Here is a 20,981-nt window from a genome sequence, read left to right as displayed (position 1 = left end):
GCATCCCGCCCCCTATCCTATAAATACCACCTGGCCAAAGTGATCTTTGAAAGAAATCAAGCAAATTTATTCACACCTCTACTATTGAATCCAACGCATGATCAGCGCTCGGATTCTCTTCCATGGTGCTGTCAAGTACAACTTGCAACTGTGAGGTGACCTAAACGCTATTGGCTATTTGAAAAGGGGGAGGAGCCATTCAATATGTCCCGCCTTAGCTTCCTGTTTCAGTGGAAATTACGTCAATGCATCATACAAAACTGCGCGTTCCAAGGCATTGCAGTGGGCCTTTAAAGGTTAACTTAACCCTGAAACAACTTTTTTTAGTTAATGATCTGTAAGACTGGGGCTTTATTAGTGCTGCTGTTCATTGATTCTAGTAAATGTTTTGACATTAGGGTATAAAGTGTTTTAATTCTACAATATATGGTGTAAAAACTTCTGAGTGCTGCCCTCTTTAGGTTGAACGGTGGCTACTGCAGTTGAATTTTCCTATTGGAAGTTGTGGTGCCGTGTGACGTATGCTGGCTCTGCCAACGGTTCACTAACCTCACCCCTAGCATGAGCTGCAGATTCTTTGCTTTGTGAGAACATTCGTGTCACTAATATTATTTATAAACATTTAAAAGTCTCTAAAATTACTGAATATAAGACTGTGATTGTAAACGATAACTCCGTTTATTAATTTTTTTGCCCTCGGTTCATCCCCGTCTCCACTGGGCTCTACCCATTTTTCCAGCGTTTTTCAAATATTGCCAGTGGGTGGAGTTAGGCTCTGACCAGGGGTTTAGTTACCCTTTAATTCTCGTGCACCGACTCGTTCGCTAAACTGAATATCCAATCAGAGTTCCCACTCTCACCAATGGCCCCAACGCAGATTCAACATGCTGAATCAGGAAAACAGAGCCGAATTGAGCCCGACAAGAGCGGACGTGTGAAACACACCGCAAAAACTAGCTCGACAGACGCTCGCTGACCGTCGGCTTGGTGTGTCCCGGCCAACATGAATCTTTAAATCAAATGTGCATGACTTCTGGTGGCTCTACCTTCAGGGTCTTGTTATGGCGCTGAAGCTCCCTGCAAAGAGACTCAAGTTTGCTCCGTGCCAGGACAGCCTTGCTGTGTTCGCTCTGCAGGTGGATCTTCTCCTTCAGCACCTGGTTCTGCTTCTTCTGCAACACCTTCACCTGTTTTTGCATGCTGCGACTCTCCTCCAGCTGTCCCAGGAAGACACATTAGTATTTAGTAATGCACTGAAATTTCAGCAACCCAAAATATTCAGCCGAAATGTATTGACTGTTTCGACGTCTATTTCATGCACAGAATGAGGAAAAGCTAAAGTAGCAAAACATGTCAGCAATGTGGACCAAAAATAATGCTTAGGTATTGGTTGGCTAAAATATTGAGGCAGCTCACTGCCAAAAAAAATAAAAAATTTATCACCAGAGAACACGATATCCTGAACACTATACCAGAATCAATTAAAAGACTCCTCTAGCTCAAACAGTAAAGCATGGTGCTAGCAATGCCAAGGTCATGGGGTCGATTCCCAGGGAATGCATGAACTGATTAAAAAAAATGTATACCTTAAATGTAAGTCACTTTGGATAAAATCATCTGCCAAATCCATAAATGTAAATGTAATTACACAACCAAATTTAATTACTAAAACTTTATTTTCAGCTTTCAGCTAAATAAAAATTTACATTTTGTTTCACTAAAACAATGCATTTCAGCACGTCACTGTTACTATTTCATACTGCATGAATTGTTTAATACTTTGTGTAAAAAAAATCTTCTTTTGAATATCTCCTTTTGTCTTCAATGAAGGAAGAAAATAAATAATGCGTGTTTGGATTGCAAATTTAGTTTTCTGAGTGAACCCTCTCTGTAAAGACATTAATTATGAAATATGTCTATTGTTGTGCAATATCATTTATCTAACCCCAAATACATACCAGGTCTGCATATTTCTTACAAAGGGCAGCAAGTTTCTCTTCTGGGGTGGCTAAAGTATGAAGCGCCTGCATCAGCAACAAAACCTCTTTGCCTATGACAACAAGGGAAGAAAAATGCATAGAATAACCAGTGTCATCCTATCACATCTTTTAAAAAATCCACTGCTTAAAAGTTATTTGGAGCCCTGTTTATTTATTGCATTAAACCTGAAACATTCCTTTAATGATGAATACTAACCGAAGGATTTTTGGTTCTTGGTTTTCTCAGCGTTAGGGTCCAACTCGAGGGGGTCAGGGTTGCTGTCTTCCCTTCCTGGCGTCACCCCTCTTTCCTCCTCACTGCTCACCAGCCCCACAAAATCATCAATGTTATTCTGGGATGGAGTCTCCACATCCAGAGGTGAACTGCTCCCTTCAACGAGTCCCCTGGCCTCTAAACCGCAGACCCCGATGATTTCCTCCATGACTTCAGTGCCCTGATGGTGTAAATGCAAAAAAACTTTTGAGATTAATTTAAGTTAACCGAGCTAACAAGGGCATTAACCCCTGACTCGCTGCATTTAAGTTGATTTTAAGTGACATATTGCGCATCCAATACAAAGATGCCTGATCTAGTACACTAACCAAGATTTTTATTGCAAACAGAGCCAAGTGCTCAGTATACAGTAACAGAAATGAACACGTGCTGCACACAGAAAGCAGCCACACGCGAATCTGGCTGTCTTAACTCCCAGTGAGCTCCCTACATAGGCAGCATCTCTCACACACCTGACAAGGGTTTGACTTTGAGCCACAGCCAGAAAGTTATATTATAACCAGAACAAGCTAAATTCGAGGGAACGGGTTAAGACATGAACAAATGAGACCACTGAGGCATTTATTCAAAGCACGTGCCAAATAATCTGTGGAACAGAAAATGCGTCAACAACACTGACCATTACATTATACACCACAAATTTATGAATACGAAATTATTACAATTCAAGCATACGTAGCTCTCCTAACATATGCTAGCAGTCTTGTTTAATTAGACAGATAATTAATTATCATGTCTTATGGAAAGCCAAACCTCTAAATGAGTGGCAAACGAGCCTCATATTCATACATTTTCCTGGGTTAAGAGTTTAAAATATCTATTTATTAAGGATATTAAAGCTCAGATAAAATATTAACACCAAAAATAATACTGTCGTGAAATCAGTAAAGCTGTAAACCTCAGGCTAACTCGCGAACTCCACATTTAACGTTACCCTGTTAAACACACACATGCGCGTGCATTCAACACATTTATTATCTTATTATCACGGATTCAAAATAAAAAATCCATACCGTCACTCTTATGTCAGCGCTAAAAGTAAAACGTCGCTATTGTAAATCGCAAAGGTTAGCCTTGATATTTTGATAGCGTAACGTTAAGTTGAAAGTGCTTTTTTAAGTTGGCTTGTCTGCTGGTTAGCGGGCTAAAGCTACTTCCTTCGTAAATAACACACATTTATGGCGACAGGTTCCCTTCCTGTGCGTATAGCAAATCTTTCATAGCGTTAGACATGTTAATGATGTTATATCTGAAATAAATGTTCAACAGCGAGCAGGTTGAGGTACAGTACCTGTGTGTTTTCAGTATTTAATTCGAGCCTGGCATCTGAGTGCGTCGCCATGTTGTGACGAAATACTGAGAAGTGAAAATAAAGGCAACTCAGACTGGATGAACACAAGTAAAAATCAAGTCAAACATATTTATTATATATACAAAAAGCTTTATTTAAAAAATTCAAACCATTCATTAATTTTGCTATTATTTCATTTCGTTATTTTATTTTGACATGCTTTAAAAGTGCGTATCGCACACCTGAACTCACACACGTACATTTCTCATGTATCCTATCATAATCACAATTCACATACAGTAACTTAACTGTAGATAGGCATCTTATTATTAACTGTGGATTAAACTTTCAAAATTAAAGACACTTTTTTTCATTCCCATGGAGCTCTGATACTAACTTAATTATATAAATATAAATAGCAATAAGTTGCTTTTATTTGGGCTGCAGTATACTATAAATGGGGCATTATAGATAAATCCAAATGTAAGGATGAAACAATCAGTTTTTTTACACTACACTACACTTACACTAACCCTAACCTATCCATCACAGAAAACGTTCTGCATCTCAAATGTTTAATTTTACTATCTTTGTGGGGACATTTGGTCCTCTCAATGTTGGTTAAACAAGAACACACACAAAAAAAAATGCAAAAAGGGATTTGAATGGAAAATGATATACTTGTTAATGTATTTTTACAACTTTTATATCGCAATGTTTTCCCTGTCAAAGTGAATTGTTCAGTCTTTCTTTTACTAGAATGCTTTTGACTTGACTCAACTTACCTAACATATCATGTATGGGGCAAGTTGAGCCATAGACCATGTTGTTTTGTACAGGTCGTATTTTTATGGCCATATTTTTAGATACCTTTATATTATTTCATAATAATAATTTCCTTAATTTCAGTTGTTATATGAGAAACCCGTGTGACAAATGGGGTTTCGTAAACACAGTGTAAATGCAGCACACAGTTAATTAGTTAATTACAGTGATATTGCAATTTTATTTAAATTAAGATTTTATTAAGTTATAATTGTAAAATTGTAAGTTCTCGAATTTATTCTGAATTTGCGAGAAGGCAGGTAAGCAACTCAGCAACAGAAAAGCAAATGTTTTGTTGTATGCTGCGACATGACCTGCTGTTGTGCGTTACCGGCTGCACTTCTCTAGCGAGGCCTATAGGTGGCAGAATCACACTCCCGGCAGTAGTTTACATGTATAGCGGAAAAGAAGAAGAGATAAACAAATGGCGCGCTACTGGAGTTGTCACTTGGCTTAGATGTCATATTTTAGTGCATTTAACATCGTTGTATTATTTGTAAAAAGTGCCGACCAGAATGATTCATTATTTCTTCGAGTTTTGTTAAGAGCTTGTGGTTGTCTCTGGGGTTAGACTTAAGAGTGGGTGACTTATAGTCTCTGCAAATGTGATCATTGTGTTTTGGTTGAAAATGCCTCATATTAAGCTGAGAGGAGTCACTGTGGACTTTCCCTTCACTCCGTACCCGTGCCAGGAGGACTACATGAACAAAGTCATCGAGTGCCTGCAGAAAGTGAGAAACCCAGTCACCATACACAACCCTTGCATGTACTGCGGCGATATTTCTTCTTTATAGTATTTGAAACACCCTTTGATTTAATTTGCCAACTACTTTGAAAGTTTCAGGGGCTTTAAAGATTATAGTCAACAGGCAAAAGTCTGCCACTTTCTGTAAGTTCAATCACTTTTTCCATTAGAGGTAAAATGCAATGGCAGAATGACATTTTACTGAAGGTAGAATGACATTTTTGTTTTACTTACCCTTTGATTCATGTATAACATGAAGGCTGTGGCGCTTTAATCTAATACAATAAAGATGTTAAAGTCTTCCTGTAAGGTCACATTGTTCTTTTCATTTCCTGTTAATAAGAATGACATGCACTTGTACCCTTTCAGAAAGTCAATGGTGTTCTTGAGAGTCCCACTGGCACTGGTAAAACGCTCTGTCTGCTGTGTTCGGCGCTGGGCTGGAGAGAGCACTTTAAAGACACAATCTCTGCCCGAAAGATAGCAGAGAAAATGGGCGGCGCGGAGCTCTTCCCTGACAGACCAATGTCATCGTGGGGAACAGCAGCCACCGACGGAGACACTCCAAGTAGTGTCCTTCATTTATTGATTTGATTTATTTTCAATATCATACATTTCTTGTGTTTTCCAAGGCTGCATTGTTGTATGAATTATAAGCCAAATCATATTGACAGTTGACATTCTGGGCAGCCATTAGAATTATATTTCAAAACACAAGTAAACAAAATCATGATTTTTGCCTTTTCCGTTTTTTTTTTTTTTGCTTCTAGCTTATTACACGGACATCCCCAAGATCATATATGCTTCCAGAACCCACTCCCAACTAACACAGGTCATAAATGAGCTCAAGAACACATCATACAGGTCAGCTATCCGAGTCAACATCACACATTTAAGGGATTTTGTACAGTCAGCCATTCATGATCATTGAGAATATGAAAACATGATTACATCCTACCAAAATGTTTTTCAGCATATTCTATAGGTAATGCATACAGTATGCTACCGTTTGAACATCTTAAAAATGTTTTTAAAAGAAGTCTCTAATGTTCACCGTGCATTTATTTGATCAAAAATAGAGTTAAAACGGTAATATTGGGAACTTTTATTACAATTTAAAATAACTTTTTTCTATTTTAATATATCCTTCATAAATCATTATTATGTTATCTGCATTCATAAATTATAATTTTTTGTAAAACCAATAAAAAACAATTGATCACAAAAGAAGAAATCATTCTGATATGCTGATTTGCATTTCTTTTTTAATTATTAATGTTAAATAATGTTTTTATTTTTATGGAATTTGTTATCTTTTTTTATGAATAGAAAGTTCAAAAGAACGGCATTTATTGGAATGAAATTCTCTCTTGACTGTCATTTAAAAAAAAATTTTTTTAATGCATCCTTGCTAATTAAAAGTAATAATAAACAAAAAAGGAGTGTACTTTGTTTTTTGTTTTTTACTAACATATAGTATTGTTCTTTATTATAGGCCAAAAATTTGTGTTTTGGGATCTAGAGAACAGCTCTGCATAAACCAGGAAGTGATGCGTCAAGAGAGTAACCACATTAAGGTATGATGATCAGTACCTCAGTATGTGTGACACAACTGACGCTTGAAATACCAGCGCTGTATCTCAACACCATATTAATGGAGGCATTATGGTTTATTTCAAGGTCCACATGTGCAGAGCAAAAGTGTCGTCCCGCTCCTGTGTCTTCTACAACAATGTTGATGGTATGAGACTAACATTGGTGACCTGTCAATAGAGATTTGAAACTTTATTACAAATAAGAGTTTCAATTATAATGGTTTTAGTTAATGTGCTACTCTACGAGAACTTGCTGACTATTTGTTTTGGTATTTAAAGAGAAAAGCACTGACAAAGAAATCATGAATTCTATCCTGGATGTGGAGGATCTTGTAAAAACAGGCAAAAAGCAAAGGTGAGGCTCTGCACGTTGTTTCAATGGCACTGAATTCTGAAAGAAATACTGTTTTTCTTCGTACTCGTGATGCATCGCCTGACATGATTCCATTGGGAATCTTTTCTTTGAGTGTTTGTAAATGGTGACATTGCTCAGGCTGTTCGTTCCCATAGAGTATGTCCGTACTACCTGTCCCGCTCAATCAAACAACACGCTGATGTCATCTTCATGCCTTATAACTACCTGCTTGACCCAAAGGTGAGACATTTACCTTATCCATCTCATTAGATACACCATTGTTCAAAATGTTTTTACCGTTTTTGAAAGCTCTCTAATGCTCACCAAGGCTGCATTTATTTGATTTGAAAATATAATAAAAAAACAATAATATTGTGAAATATTATTACAGTTTAAAATACAGTTTTCTATTTTTATATATTTTAAATAAATTTTCAGCATCATTACTCCAGTCTTCAGTGTCACATGATCCTTCAGAAATCATTCTAATATGCTGATTTGATGATCAACAAACATTTCTTATTATTATCAATGTTGAAAACAGTTGTCCTGTCTAATATTTCTGTGGAAAGTGCGATACATTTCTTTGATGAAGTAGAAAGTTAAAAAAAACCGGCATTTATTTAAAATATACATTTTTGTAACATTTTTTAAATTATTTGTTGTCACTCGCTAAATGTAAGTCTTTATTTAAAAATAAATTAATTTATTTACTGACCCCAAACTTTTTTAATAGTATTTTATTTATTTATATATATATATATATATTTATTTATTTATTTATTTTGTAATAATTATATATTTTTATTTAATAGTATTGTTCTATGATAGTCGTCTTTTTTTTATTCACAATTTTGATTCCTGTTGATTCACAGAGTCGAAGAGCACACAACATAGAGCTGAAAGGAGCTGTGGTTATTTTTGATGAAGCTCATAATGTTGTAAGTGTCTTGATGTTGCTTGAGACCTCATAGCCATTATATATTGTTGTTTGTTTTATATTCTATCAACTGTTTGTGTCCATTTTCAGGAGAAGATGTGTGAAGAGTCCACCTCGTTTGACCTCACCCCTTACGACCTGATTTCTGCCATTGACGCTGTAGATCGACAGCTGCGGGAACATGCCTCAGACATCAGCAAAACAGGTTCCGCTGAAGAGTTTAATGTGGAATCACTGAGTTCAGGTTAGTTTAGCAAAAAACTGGCTTTTTTAATGTAATTTTTTACATAAATAAATGGTTTATATATTTGTGTATATACACTACTGGTCAAATGTTTGGAAACATTACTACTTTTAATATTTTGAAAGAAGTCTCTTATGCACATCAGGCATTTATTTATTTGATAAAAAATACTACAATAATATTTTGAAATATTATTTAAATTTAAAATAATGGTTTTCTTTTTTAATACACTTTCAAATATAATTTATTCCTGTGATGCTAAGCTGAATATTCAGCAGTCATTACTCCAGTCTTTAGTCACATGATCCTTCAGAAATCATTATGCTAATATGGTATTTTATTATCAACGTTGGAAACAGTTGTGCTGCTTAATATTTTTTTGGAACCTGTGACACTTTTTTTTCAGAGTCATTGATGAGTAAAAAGTTAATAAGATCAGCATTTATCAAAAATAGAAAGCCATTATTTAAATTGTATTAATATATGCGTATTAATATATATATGCACAATATTACATTTTCTTTTCTGTATTTTTTTTTATTAAAAAAATGCTTGATGACCTAGAGACTTATAATAAGAAAACGCGTTAAAAAGAGTAATGTTTCCAAACTTTTTACCGGTACTATATATATGTACTGTATATATATATATCCCAAAAAATAACTTATTTTTATCCTATATATGATTTTACAGGATTGAAACTGGATATTACCACAATCGCAAAAATAAAACGTAGGTTACACTTCAATTATTAAAATGTATTTATTTTAATACAATATTTGATTTCTGGAGTTATTTGGAATCCCTTTTTCAGTAATGAAAAACATTTAGCTGAAAGTGCAACTTAATAATCTTATAGAAATTTTGATGGATCTGGAATCTTCCATTAACGGTTTTGAGATGCCAGCAAACAATCAGGGAATCACCAAACCCGGCAGGTGAGTGAAGCATCAGTGAACCTGTGATCTGATTCAGTTTAGTGCTGGGAATGTGTATCAGTGACCTTAATATATTGACTATAAAATCACCATTTTTAACTGAACTGCTAATGTTCTGTCTCTTCTTCTTTTAAAGCTTCATATATGAGATTTTTCAAACGGCTAATGTGAACTTTAAAACAAAAAACTCTGTAGTGGAAGCCATGGAGCAGATCACAGGATATTTAGCAGGGAGTGAGTGTTAACAACCTTCCTCAATATAATTGACCTTTTCTGTTTATCAGTTCATCATTTTACTGTGTATTTGATTACTTTTTTTGCAGGGCCTGGTGTCTTTCTGAACACCAGCGGACTACAGAAAGTAGCAGATATAATCCAGGCAAGAAGTGTACAGCATGTTACAGAGCTCAATTGGCCATTTTCTATATTTTTATTGTGTTTGTCTGTCACTTTGTCCTGAATCAGTTGGTGTTTGGGGATGAACCTACAGAGGGCAGCAAGAAATCACAGATGACAAAGGACATGAAGGAATTTAAGGTTTGCTTCAATAGATTTTCACATTCATGCTGTCTTCATTGTTACATATCTGCAGACATCAGGTTTTAGCTGGAGTGAGTGATAATGCTATGTTGTAAATTTGATAATAAAAGAAAATTAATCAAAAGTGTACATTTTAAGATTTAAAGACATGTAATGACAATTAATGTTACAAAAGATTTTTATTTCAAATAAATTATGTTCTATTTGACTTTCTGTGCATCAAAGAATCCTGAAAAGAACAGCACAATTGTTAAACATATATGATATGATATGATATAAAGAAAGGCACCAAATCAGCAAATTAGAATGATTTTTGAAGGATCATGTGACACTGAAGACTGGAATAATGGCTGCTTTACATAAATAAATTAGTAAATTGTAATATTTCATATTACTGTTTGACTGTATTTTATATCAAATAAATGCAGCCTTATTGAACAAAAGGCTTCTTTCAAAAGCATTAAAAAAATCTTACTGACCCCAAACTTTCGAACAATGTAGTTTAAGTCAGACGATAGTTCCTCTAATTGTCTTTTATTTCCCATTTCTGCTTCTGATTCCCAAATATGTGTTTGATATCAGGTCCACATTCATGCAGACACCAGCAACTTCAAGAAGAAACAGGTGACTGATGTATGGGCTTCCTCCTCTACCAAGAAACAAGGTATGAGACTCTTATTCAATCTCTGAGACACCACATGTGTAGCAAAATGTTTTCAAAGGGAAGTTGCTAACTTGCTTTTGACTGGAGCACACATTCTCTTTTTTATATGTAGTTTTCTAGTCATGTAGAATCTGAAATGTATTCCCCCAGTGTCACAGACAAGGCTTAAGCCTAGTCTCAGAGTAAAATGCATGTTTGAGCTGTTTTAACTGAAAGCAACTTGAACTGATCTTAAAATATGTCAGTGCCATTGTTTTGTCTCAAGATGCACACCAGTAATGTTTATTTCTAAGGCACGTTTATAAAAACTAATTAAATGCCATAATTGAACTAAGGCCCAATCCTGGCTTAATCTAAGCCCTGTCTGTGAAACTAGGCCATAATGTGTATTATTGCTTCAGTATTACATGTTTTGGTCGCCTTGATGGTGCACATGAAAACCTCTTCCACGATGAAATGCTAAAAAACGTGATCTTGCACATTAAACTTGTATGCCAAAACTATAAAAGATTGAAATGGTGTTGTGTATATTTTATAGGGAATGTGCTGAGTTACTGGTGTTTTTCTCCGGGGTTCAGCATGCAGGAGTTGCTCGGACAGGGAGTACGCAGCATCATTCTGACCAGTGGAACTCTCTCGCCGCTCTCCTCTTTCACCTGTGAAATGCAAATGTGCGTGCTCTTCTCCTCTAGCTGTCCCCGCTGAGGTTTATGAGTGGATGCTGGTTGGATGCTAATTCTCTGCTGATTTTCTGCAGTCCTTTTCCCATATCCTTGGAGAATCCTCATGTCATCCAGCGAGATCAGATCTTCGTCAGTATCATCGAAAAAGGTCCGGACGGCGTGCAGTTGAGCACAGCCTTTGACAGGAGGTGAGTCACATCAACAACCCCTGCTTTGAACTGTCATTATTATTATTTTTTTAATATTATTATTTAATCCCAGGTGCTATAATTTTAATCTGAGAAATGTGAGTTATATTGACCGTAGGCTGTCAAGGTCCAAAGAGTACCATAGAAGTAGTTTATATCAGTGGTTCTCCACTGGTTTGGCCATGGGTCCCACATTTTCCCATTATCATTAGGCCGCTAATTTACGCACATAAATTGTAAAAATATGACTAATACTGATGAATAAACAGTAGCCTATAAGGTAAGGCTATAAAATAGCAGTCCCAAACTAGTTTTTGTTAATACAATAAAGTTAATACAAAAAAGTTGGTATTATGAGCAACCACAGTCATACACAAAAATATAAGTGAAAATAAAGGGGCATTTTTGGGTTAACTAAACAACAGTTAACATGGTATATATACCAACATGAACTGATAAAGGGATAGTTCACCCAAAAATGAAAAATTATGTTAATTTACTCACCCTCAGGCCATCCAAGATGTAGGTGACTTTTTTTCTTTTAGAAGAACAGTAAAGAAGATTTTTAGCTGAAGCCGTGGTCTTCTGTGATTCAGAGTCCAGTCTGGAGTCAAACGTTAGGAATCTGTGAAAAGTCAATCTTCCCGAATGAGATGGAGATTGCTCCATAGACTGTAAAATATGGACGTAGTGTACGTGACGTCACCCGTAGGTTTCTGAAGAGCATTTTTGAAGCCCAAAGTGGGCGGAGCCGGCCGTCACCATCTTGGCCGTGCGTCACTCGTCAATAACCAAAAATGGGCAAAGAGGCAGGATTAGCTGAGGTGACGTCTAACAGACAGCAGACAACCGGCTAGTAGTGACAGGAGTGGCAATCCACCTGTCAGTCAAGTGGCCACACCTGTAATGATGCAGAACTTCATGGCTTAATATAATTTAAACGAATGTGTTAAAAAAAAAAATCATCCTCCTCACAGTTGTCATGAAGGGCAAAATTAGCTATATAGACCAAAACCACTTTTTGTACCAGGCTGTAAAAAAAAAATTCTGCTGTAAAGTTGGGCATATTAACATGGGGGTCTATAGGATTGACTCGCTTTTGGAGCCTGTCTCTAGCGGTCAGTCGATGAGTTGCAGTTTAAGTCACTTCCGTGTTGGATTCAAGAGAGAGACCGAAAGATTGCCGCTTGGTTTGCTCCCGCGCATACGTCATTATTCAACAGGAAGCTCACACTCCAGACCGCCATGAACTCGCTCGGGACCATTTGCTGAGTCTGTGGATTAAATATAAAAACAAAAAAATCTCAGACACGCTTTATTTAAACTGCGTCTGATAAAAGAGTCAATAGCTTTCATACATGTCTTTCAAAATAAAAGTTTTGCAACAGAAAAACAGAATTACGTTGTTTTTTTGGTTTCTTTGATTGAACGCTCTGCAACCCACTCACTCAGTCTTGCGACCCACCAGTTGAGGAACACTGGTTTATACTCTTGCTATATTGTGAGGTGTCTGATATATGAGCCATTAGGAGATGTGTAAATATTGTTCTTTTGTCTTTGAAGGTTTGTTCCTGAAAACATGTCGTCTATGGGAAACACTCTCGGTGAGAAATCTTTACACTGAAACAACATATGATCTTAAACTCTTTAATCAATAATGATGACCAGCATAATTATCAGTGTGATATGATTGGGTGTGCAGTCAATCTGACGCGGGTGGTGCCTCATGGACTGCTGGTGTTCTTCCCTTCGTATCCAGTGATGGATAAAACTCTGGAGTTCTGGAAGGTGAGCGTGTTCAGTCTGTCCGCATTAAAGATACAGTATTTAGCGAACTGACCAATTCAAACCATTTTCAGATTCAGACTGATTCGGATAAAAAGCTCAGAGCATGGTTTAGCTGATTCACTGAAGAGAACCAAAACAATTTAAGAGTTAGCATGTTTCTTACACTTGCTAAGTTTGTTACGAAATGAATAAAATACTATTTTACCAGTGATTTTTTTTTCTCTCTCTAAAGTTTCTAACTTTAAAATGTACTGTATGTAGATTCATGATTACCTCGATCATCTCTTGCCAACTTTAGCATTTAAGTAACTATGTACCAATTCCCTTCACTCTCAGGCAAATGGGCATGCAGATCGCATTGAGAATGTGAAGCCCATGTTTGTAGAACCGAGGGGTAAAAGCACTTTTACTGAGGTAAAGGCTACTGGTATCAGTCATTTTAATAATTGTGCACTCAGTATGATTTGATATAGATGCTAACAAAATGCCAGCATAGCTTGATCTGCACAAGCTGCCAGTCAGTGCTGCTCTGAAATTGGATTCTTTTGCAGGTGATTGATGGTTATTATGACAAGGTGAATGACCCAAACTCCAGCGGAGGAAGCTTTTTCGCTGTATGTAGAGGAAAGGTGAGACTATAAATATTTGATGGCATAAAAATACTTTATTATGAACCAATACCAGTAATATCAACACACTTGTTTTTGGTTTCTATCTTTCCCCAAGGCAAGTGAAGGGTTGGATTTTGCTGACACGTACGGTCGAGGGGTTGTGATCACTGGACTTCCCTTCCCCCCCAGAATGGACCCCAGGGTGGTGCTTAAAATGCAGTATCTGGACGAGATGTGCAGAAATAAAATTAGTGGAGTGAAGGTACCTGCTCTTCAAAATGCTCGACTGTGGGTTTTTTATGGAATGCAGATATTGTGACTATGTACCATCTGCTGACATATAACATTTACATTGCATGTTAATACATGATAATTTATTGTAATTTTAATACAATTAGAATGATTTAAATCCTTATTTAATCAGCATTTTAGAATGGTTTCTGAAGGATCATGTGACAATGAAAACTGGAGTAATGAATGCTGAAAATGTAGCTTTGCCATCACAGGAATAAATTACTTCTTAAAATATTAATACAGACCAGTTATATTAAATGTTAATAATATTTCACAATATTGCCATTTTTACTGTGTTTAAAAATCAAATTAAATGTGTTTGCAGTAAATGCAATTGCATTTTTAAAAACATTCATAAACAAAAAGTCTTAACCATGCCAGTCTTTTAAACACTAGTTAATATATTAATGAATTATTCATTAAGGTAACTCTTTACTTAAAGCATTTTAAAAGTATTAATGCACCTTATAATGCATTGTATGGTCTCATGAAGAATTGTAACCACCGTTATAATACATTATAATACTTATCTATTCATTGTGACGTTACACATTTAGAAAGTATAATGCATTAACATAACAACCAATTTCAGATGTAACAAGGAATATGCAAATACTATAATGCATTTTAACTTTGGTTACAATTATTTATGAAAAGGTATAATGCATTATAACATACATTATGAATATCTGTATAATGCATATATTATTATTATAGATTACATAAAGGCTTTAAACAAAAGTGTTACCATCATTAATTATTATTAATTCAAAATTACATTCAATTCATACATATACCGGTAATGACAATGAATGCAGCTCCTTTACAATGAACATGTTTTTAATTCCTGAACTGACATTCATTTTGATATTTGAGGCACAAGGTGAAAATCATAAAGAAAATCCCGCCATAAAAAGGATAAAATTCTTGAAAAGCAAAACTTAATAAATATTTGATTATTATTATTATCAATCAAAGTCATATGGTGCAATATAAAACAGGTAATGATATAATAGAGAGGAAGTCTCTTTAATTATCAAATATTACCTATTGTTGACATGGCAGGGCTAGTTCAGGTTGTAAAATGTCATGTTGTACAACTCCTCAAATACACAGTGATATTTATGTATTAATGTATTAATTAATAATTACCATTACCTTCAAATATTTTTTAAATATTGTATTATTTAATAAATGACATATTTTAGTTCTTATGGTCTGTGTTTGTTCAGTATCTGTCTGGGCAGGAGTGGTACAGACAGCAGGCCTCTCGAGCTGTGAATCAAGCCATTGGCAGAGTGATCCGCCACAGAGAAGACTACGGAGCCATCTTCCTCTGTGATCACAGGTCAGCGCTAAATACTACATCAGCAATTCACAATTTGACTGGAGAGCATGTCCTCCAATATTAATGTTCTGGGATTGTAATCCAGGTTCAGAGGCACCGAAGCCCGTAATCAACTTCCTTCTTGGGTGAGGCCATACGTTAAGATTTACGATAACTTCGGTACCATGGTCCGTGATGCGGCTCATTTCTTTCGGACGGCGCAGAAAACTGTATGTTTATTTCTTGTTCGTGTATTCCTGTACCATGAAAATCTGCAAGGCAGGTTTTAGATATTTATTGGTTGATTTGTGTATCAGAGACCAGTTCCTGTTAGGAAAGGAAAAACACAGACCAGTGAGAATCATGCAGACACCAGGTCGCTCAACACAGGCTCCAGCGGTCCTGCTAAGAGTGTCTGGCTCAGTGACACATCTCAAAAGGCCAAAACACTAGACTCGCACGTCCCCAGCTTAAAAAGGAAAAAATTCGGTGAGATCACCTCTATTTGTCTTTTTTGTTCTGCCCTTTTTATGAGGTCTGAAGGCTCTTGGTTGAATGTGTTTTTCATTAAGACATATATGCCAGGTCTTGGAAGTTTATGTCGCCATTGATTTCCTAATTACTTTAAACAGTAATAATCAATATAAAAGTCAAGTAATTAAGCAATAAGTTATCATTTGGTCTCATTCTGAGATTGTTTTAAAGAAAAGCACAGTTGAGCAAATGAAACATTAACATTAGATAATGTTTGGAGCCTATTCTATTTTTTTAACCGAAGCAGAGCCCTCAGATTTGATCGTTTATAATAAATTCATTGTTGTCAGTTAAGTTCAGTGCAAGACAAGTCAGCAAATATGTTGTTGTTTTAGAGTCAGAAGAGCATTCTGGAAGGGATGGGGCAGCCAGACTTTGCATTCAATATGAGATGGAAATGACAAGTAAAAGGAAACCAGTCAGCCTGCTGGACGCCCTGGATGACTCAACCAACAAAGGGAGGGACGACGCCATGGTCGGGGAAGAAAGGGTAAGACAAGAATTACATTGCGAAAGAAATCCAGGCCCTGTTTACATCTGGTGTTAAGATGCGTTTTGGTTGATCGGATCAGAAGTGGACAACGTTTTGAGCTTGTCCACTTCCAGAGGTTGCCGGAAACGCATTTGACCAGATTACTTTTGTGGTGTAGACGCACATATGGTAGAATGTGTTCGAACAACTACAAAAGACCACCTACTCTCCACCTACTGACCTAATGCGTAAACATTATGGGAAGCACACTAGCCACACAGGATTAAACAATTTTCCCTTGAAGACCTAAGTTTGGTTTGAAGACGAAAAACGTACCAAGCACAATGTTCTCTCACCATTTCTGATTTCTACACGCACTCACAGCATTCGGCGTGGTCTTGCGGCTAACAGAGCAGAAATGAAAGCTGATGCTCTCCGTATGTTCTTCTGCCATCTCCAGTCGCATTTATAATGCAAACTGGATGAGCTTATTTCATCCAGAAGATCGAAAGATCAGAAAAAGACCATACATTTACCCAAATATAGACCCTCCACTCGAAGAAATCAGGACAGAAGAGGTTGAAAGTGGACAAGAAACACCAGGTGTAAAATGGGAATGTGTCTCCCGTCCACTTGTGATCCGATCGACCAAACGCATCTTAATACCAGGTGTAAACAGGGCCTTAGTTGCACTTTTTTCCGAATCAGTGTTGTTTTCTCTCTACGGTTTAGCACCTAATGAGATGTAATGCATAATGTCAGAGCAGATCTTTTCTTAATTATGTAAAACTGCCATGGTCCCCCCAAAATAAGTTTTAAAAAAAGTAGTCCCTTGCAAAGTTTGCACCATTTTCCAGATCTTCTGAATTCATGATAGCTTACAGTGAGAAGCACTTGTATATGCATGATACATCACATTTCTTTGGGAAATTGGAAGTGAATAACCTAGAAAATGAGTTTTTGCTGACTAAATGAGATATGAATGGTGAAGAATTGCCTCATAAATCATGATCAAGGTGTTGAATGACACTTTTGATCCCTTATGTGTTTGTCAAATCTTTCTACTTTCATCAGATTAGCTCATTGTGCAGGTCTGTAAAATTTCTCATATGCCCGTAACATAACTATGTGAGCAAATCTTTTTGCTAATTTTCCCTTTCTCTCATTGGTCTGTGACCCCGCAGGCGAGTCGCTTGTCTACCCTTTCCCTCCAGCATGACAAACGTCTGGATGATGAATCGAAGGGTGGGAAACGGAAAATTAAAGTGGTTCAAGAGCGGGTGAGGCATCTTGATTGAAGTTTTGTGAGCTCCATTGGTGTCGACTTCCTCAATATGATGTTGATAACTTGACTATGCAGAAACTGGATTATTTGAACAGAGATTCAAATAGAAAATTCACATTCTTTTACAATATCAGAATATATAGACACATACATATATATATATATCTCTACAGTATATATATATATAATAGGGCTGTAAACGTTTAATCGCGATTAATCGTTTACAGCCCTAATATATTTATATACTGTATTTGCAAAGATAAATATTCAGCAGCCATTACTACAGTCTTCAAAGTGTCATGATCCTTCAGAAATCATTCTAATATAAATATTTGCTGCTCAAGAAGAATTTCTTCATCTATGTTGAACAGTTGTGAAACAGTTGTGCTGCTTAATATTTTTGTGGAAACTGTGATACATTTGATTCTTTAATGTGTCCTTGCTTATTAGAAGTGTTAATTTCTTTAAAAAAAAAAAAACATCTTAAAGACCCAAACTTTTTAATTGTAGTGCTGTTTATAGGTTTCCTCAAACTGGCACTATTTTTGCCGTTCAAAATTTGGTGATGCATTTATTACACTTTGCCATCAAATTTAGTAGATTACCAAAATAAATGGAATTGGACATTAAAAGGAACATGCCATGCTTTTCCTTTAATCATTTTGATTAAAGTAAATGTATTCTGTTTTCTGCTGGCTACGTTTCAGAAAACAACGGCTTCCTGCACTGCAAAAACAGGCAAAGCTTTCATGATAGAGCTGAGACGATGCCTGAGTCATGAGAACTTCAAGCTCATCATGGAGGCGTTACAGTCGTACAAGACGACCGATGACCTGAGTAACCTTCTGGCTAATGTGGCTGAACCCCTCATACAAGACCACAACACACACAATCTGCTCAGAGGTGCGGAATCTCAGCATATCCATCCCATGAGTAATGCGAGTTATGTTTTCACTGCTTTTTATCAGCTGTCAACGTAACCATAATTACTGCCCTTCTGGATGACGCTGTCCTGTGCACTTCCTCTTTCTGAGCTCTGTGAAAAACAAAGTAAAAAAAAAAATGTTTCAACACGTCAAAAAAAAAAAAAACGAGTAAACACACAATTACGATAGTATATGGTTTTTGTGTGATTATCATGTGATTTTGCGGTATATTCGTATGAAAAATGTATGTTTACAGTATACATGCTAAGCAGGTGTAGCGCTTAGCAGCATATAAAATGCTAAATATAAAATATTTCAACAACATTGTAACCAAAATTCATATTAGATTGCAATCGGAAGTTATTACAAACACTCATTGGTGGTTTGAAGTGAGGCGTAATATTAATCTTTTAAAGTAAGTACTGTGTTAAGTAGCTTGATGCTAATTGTAGCTCTAATGCACCTGTTGCGCCAGGAGCTATAGCTATTTCACCATCTATTTTGTTACAAGAATTCACATAAGGTCCCAAGAATAAGCCTCTTTTTTTTTTTTTTTTAAGACTTATGATGATAATAGGTGGATTAACGAATCTGGGATGAAAGTGGTTTTGATGGGCAAGCCATGTAATGCCAGAATAAAGGTTAATAATGGCTGAATAAAAACAAAAGAATAATGATAAAAGAATAATGAAGTCTCATACCGGCAGAGGTGCTAACATTCGTCGAGAGAGGACAATAGAGTTGTGAACGGGCAGTTCTCCGCTCCAGACAGAGTGCAGGGGAGTTATAGGGGCAATAAATTATGTCATTAGCATTTTTATTAGCCTTCTCTAAAAACACATAACATGGTCTTATTAATTCATAAAATGCATAATTTTAGAGATATAATCCTCAGATTTGAAATGAACCACACTTGTGGCTTCAATTTAATTGTGGTTATAAGTTGTTATACCACATTTATATAATATGTTTTTCATGTTTGAACATATATTTCCATATTAATAACAGTCTGAGTAATTCTGTTAACTCTCAAGTGTTAGCTTTCTAAATATATGTTGATTATTTATCCATCCAGAATGACTTGTGTCATTATCAATTATTTAAAAACAAATTTAAATAAAATTAAGTTGGCCTTTTCCCCTCTGATCTTAACTGATCTTCCCCTGATCTTTTTCTTAAGGTCTTTATCAGTTCATCCGACCACACCATAAGAAAGATTTTGATGAGCGTTGCTTGGAGTTAACAGGTGAAGGTTGTGGCTATAAACAAGAGCATTCGCTGTCCAGGGAGGAGCGAGAGGCTCTTGGGCAGAACACAGGTAACCTTTAACTAGTAAATAGTGTGTAGCAGTTACATTAGGCCTTATTTTATCTCCCCATAATCATAAATAACAATGTTTTGTTACTTTTCTAGCAAAAGCCGAGATGGCGCCTGTAAATCCACCCAACGAGCAGCTGAACTCGAGTCAACAGCTGAACCAAGGTGGTCCTCACTTGGGAACCGTAGCACTTAATGGAGGGGATGGTCAAATTGGAGGTATATTGGAGCTTATTGATAGCAACTGTTATTCAAAAAGGCCTGCTCCTCACTTTTAAATGCATGTGTATATTTAGAACTGATTAATTTTGTTTAATTTTTAACAGTGAATGTAAGAAGTGAAGACCAGAAGCCACAAACATCCATCAAAGAAGGTCCATCGTGCTCCTCTCTGCTGTCAGACATAAAACAGGCCATCGGTGCAGAAAAAACCCGTCAGATGTTTTTAGCCTTGCAGGCGTATAAAACGTCAAACAATTATGAACAGATGGTGTCAACTGTTGTGAGTTTATTGACCGAGAGGGATGAGGACATCGCTCTACTAGAACGTTAGTCAATTTCTTTTAGGTTCATCATAAACATTTTACTTTATCAAAATCTATCAACAATATCTGTTGGGAAAGAGGCTGAACTTGTTGGGTTTGGTCTAGGTTTATCTGTGCTCATTCGACCACAGCACAGGAAGCAGTTCGGCGAGCTGTTAAAAGCTTTGACTGGAATTGATTCTGTAGCAAACCAGGATACAGACATGGGATCAAGTCCACCAAATCAAGGTATTTTGTTTTAATTAGAGTGTGTAAATATTGTATTCTGCAACAGGGATAGTAGATGAGTGTTTTCTAATTATTCTTAATATTTTTTTATTTTCTTTACAGCATCTCCGTTATCTGCGGGAAAGACTCAAAGCAAGATATCATCCTTCTTTTCGTGAATGCTGCTAGGACTTTGAGATATTGAATCAATATCTTTGTATTTTTTTACATGTATCATGCATGAAGAGATGTATGCAGGAGAATGTTAAAAAAATAATAATGAACCGATTTAAAAAATAAATGAATGAAAAGAAACTGACATATGTATGTGTTTTTCATTAAATTATTTACGTTACATATTAAAAATTAATAAATGGGTTTTATACTTCTTTT

The 20,981-nt window shown here is 36.1% G+C and overlaps 2 protein-coding genes across 3 annotated transcripts in view; one reads left to right on the top strand and one right to left on the bottom strand.

The window, feature by feature from the left end:
* txlng (taxilin gamma) overlaps positions 1-5,388 on the bottom strand; it is a 15,900-nt gene extending 10,512 nt beyond the window's left edge. Inside the window, exons 1-5 of one of the 2 annotated variants that reach the window (XM_079596778.1) lie at positions 5,370-5,388; positions 3,566-3,630; positions 2,197-2,434; positions 1,959-2,050; positions 1,047-1,217 (exon numbers count right to left, since the gene is read on the bottom strand). In XM_079596778.1, coding sequence (XP_079452904.1) covers positions 1,047-1,217; positions 1,959-2,050; positions 2,197-2,434; positions 3,566-3,616 — 552 coding nt within the window. In that variant the 5' untranslated portion in view covers positions 3,617-3,630; positions 5,370-5,388. The other variant, XM_079596777.1, reaches the window with a different exon arrangement.
* Positions 4,762-20,981, top strand: rtel1 (regulator of telomere elongation helicase 1). The gene is made up of 33 exons (XM_079596776.1): positions 4,762-5,121; positions 5,505-5,703; positions 5,906-5,999; positions 6,631-6,712; positions 6,816-6,876; positions 7,010-7,085; positions 7,241-7,325; positions 7,961-8,026; positions 8,116-8,269; positions 8,963-9,001; positions 9,129-9,207; positions 9,344-9,441; positions 9,531-9,586; positions 9,673-9,744; positions 10,330-10,411; positions 10,950-11,082; positions 11,169-11,282; positions 12,846-12,886; positions 12,985-13,070; positions 13,407-13,484; positions 13,622-13,699; positions 13,797-13,943; positions 15,208-15,323; positions 15,409-15,532; positions 15,620-15,791; positions 16,172-16,326; positions 17,493-17,588; positions 18,301-18,496; positions 19,700-19,837; positions 19,933-20,055; positions 20,163-20,384; positions 20,487-20,609; positions 20,712-20,981. The coding sequence occupies exons 1-33, from the start codon at positions 5,020-5,022 to the stop codon at positions 20,765-20,767; spliced, it is 3,543 nt and encodes a 1,180-aa protein (XP_079452902.1). The 5' UTR covers positions 4,762-5,019; the 3' UTR covers positions 20,768-20,981.

This window comes from Phoxinus phoxinus, assembly GCF_949152265.1.
Source record: "Phoxinus phoxinus genome assembly, chromosome: 22".
In the NCBI taxonomy this organism is placed as follows: domain Eukaryota; kingdom Metazoa; phylum Chordata; class Actinopteri; order Cypriniformes; family Leuciscidae; genus Phoxinus; species Phoxinus phoxinus.
This window is presented reverse-complemented; position numbering and strand designations above follow the sequence as displayed.

What these genes read in the sequence shown, in the direction of transcription:
- rtel1 (XM_079596776.1), top strand. Translation starts at nt 5,020, where the DNA reads ATGCCTCATATTAAGCTGAGAGGAGTCACTGTGGACTTTCCCTTCACT. An exon ending in GGAATCACCAAACCCGGCAG is followed by an intron (nt 9,208 to 9,343) that starts GTGAGTGAAGCA and finishes CTTCTTTTAAAG; the next exon opens with CTTCATATATGAGATTTTTC. An exon ending in TTCACCTGTGAAATGCAAAT is followed by an intron (nt 11,083 to 11,168) that starts GTGCGTGCTCTT and finishes GATTTTCTGCAG; the next exon opens with TCCTTTTCCCATATCCTTGG.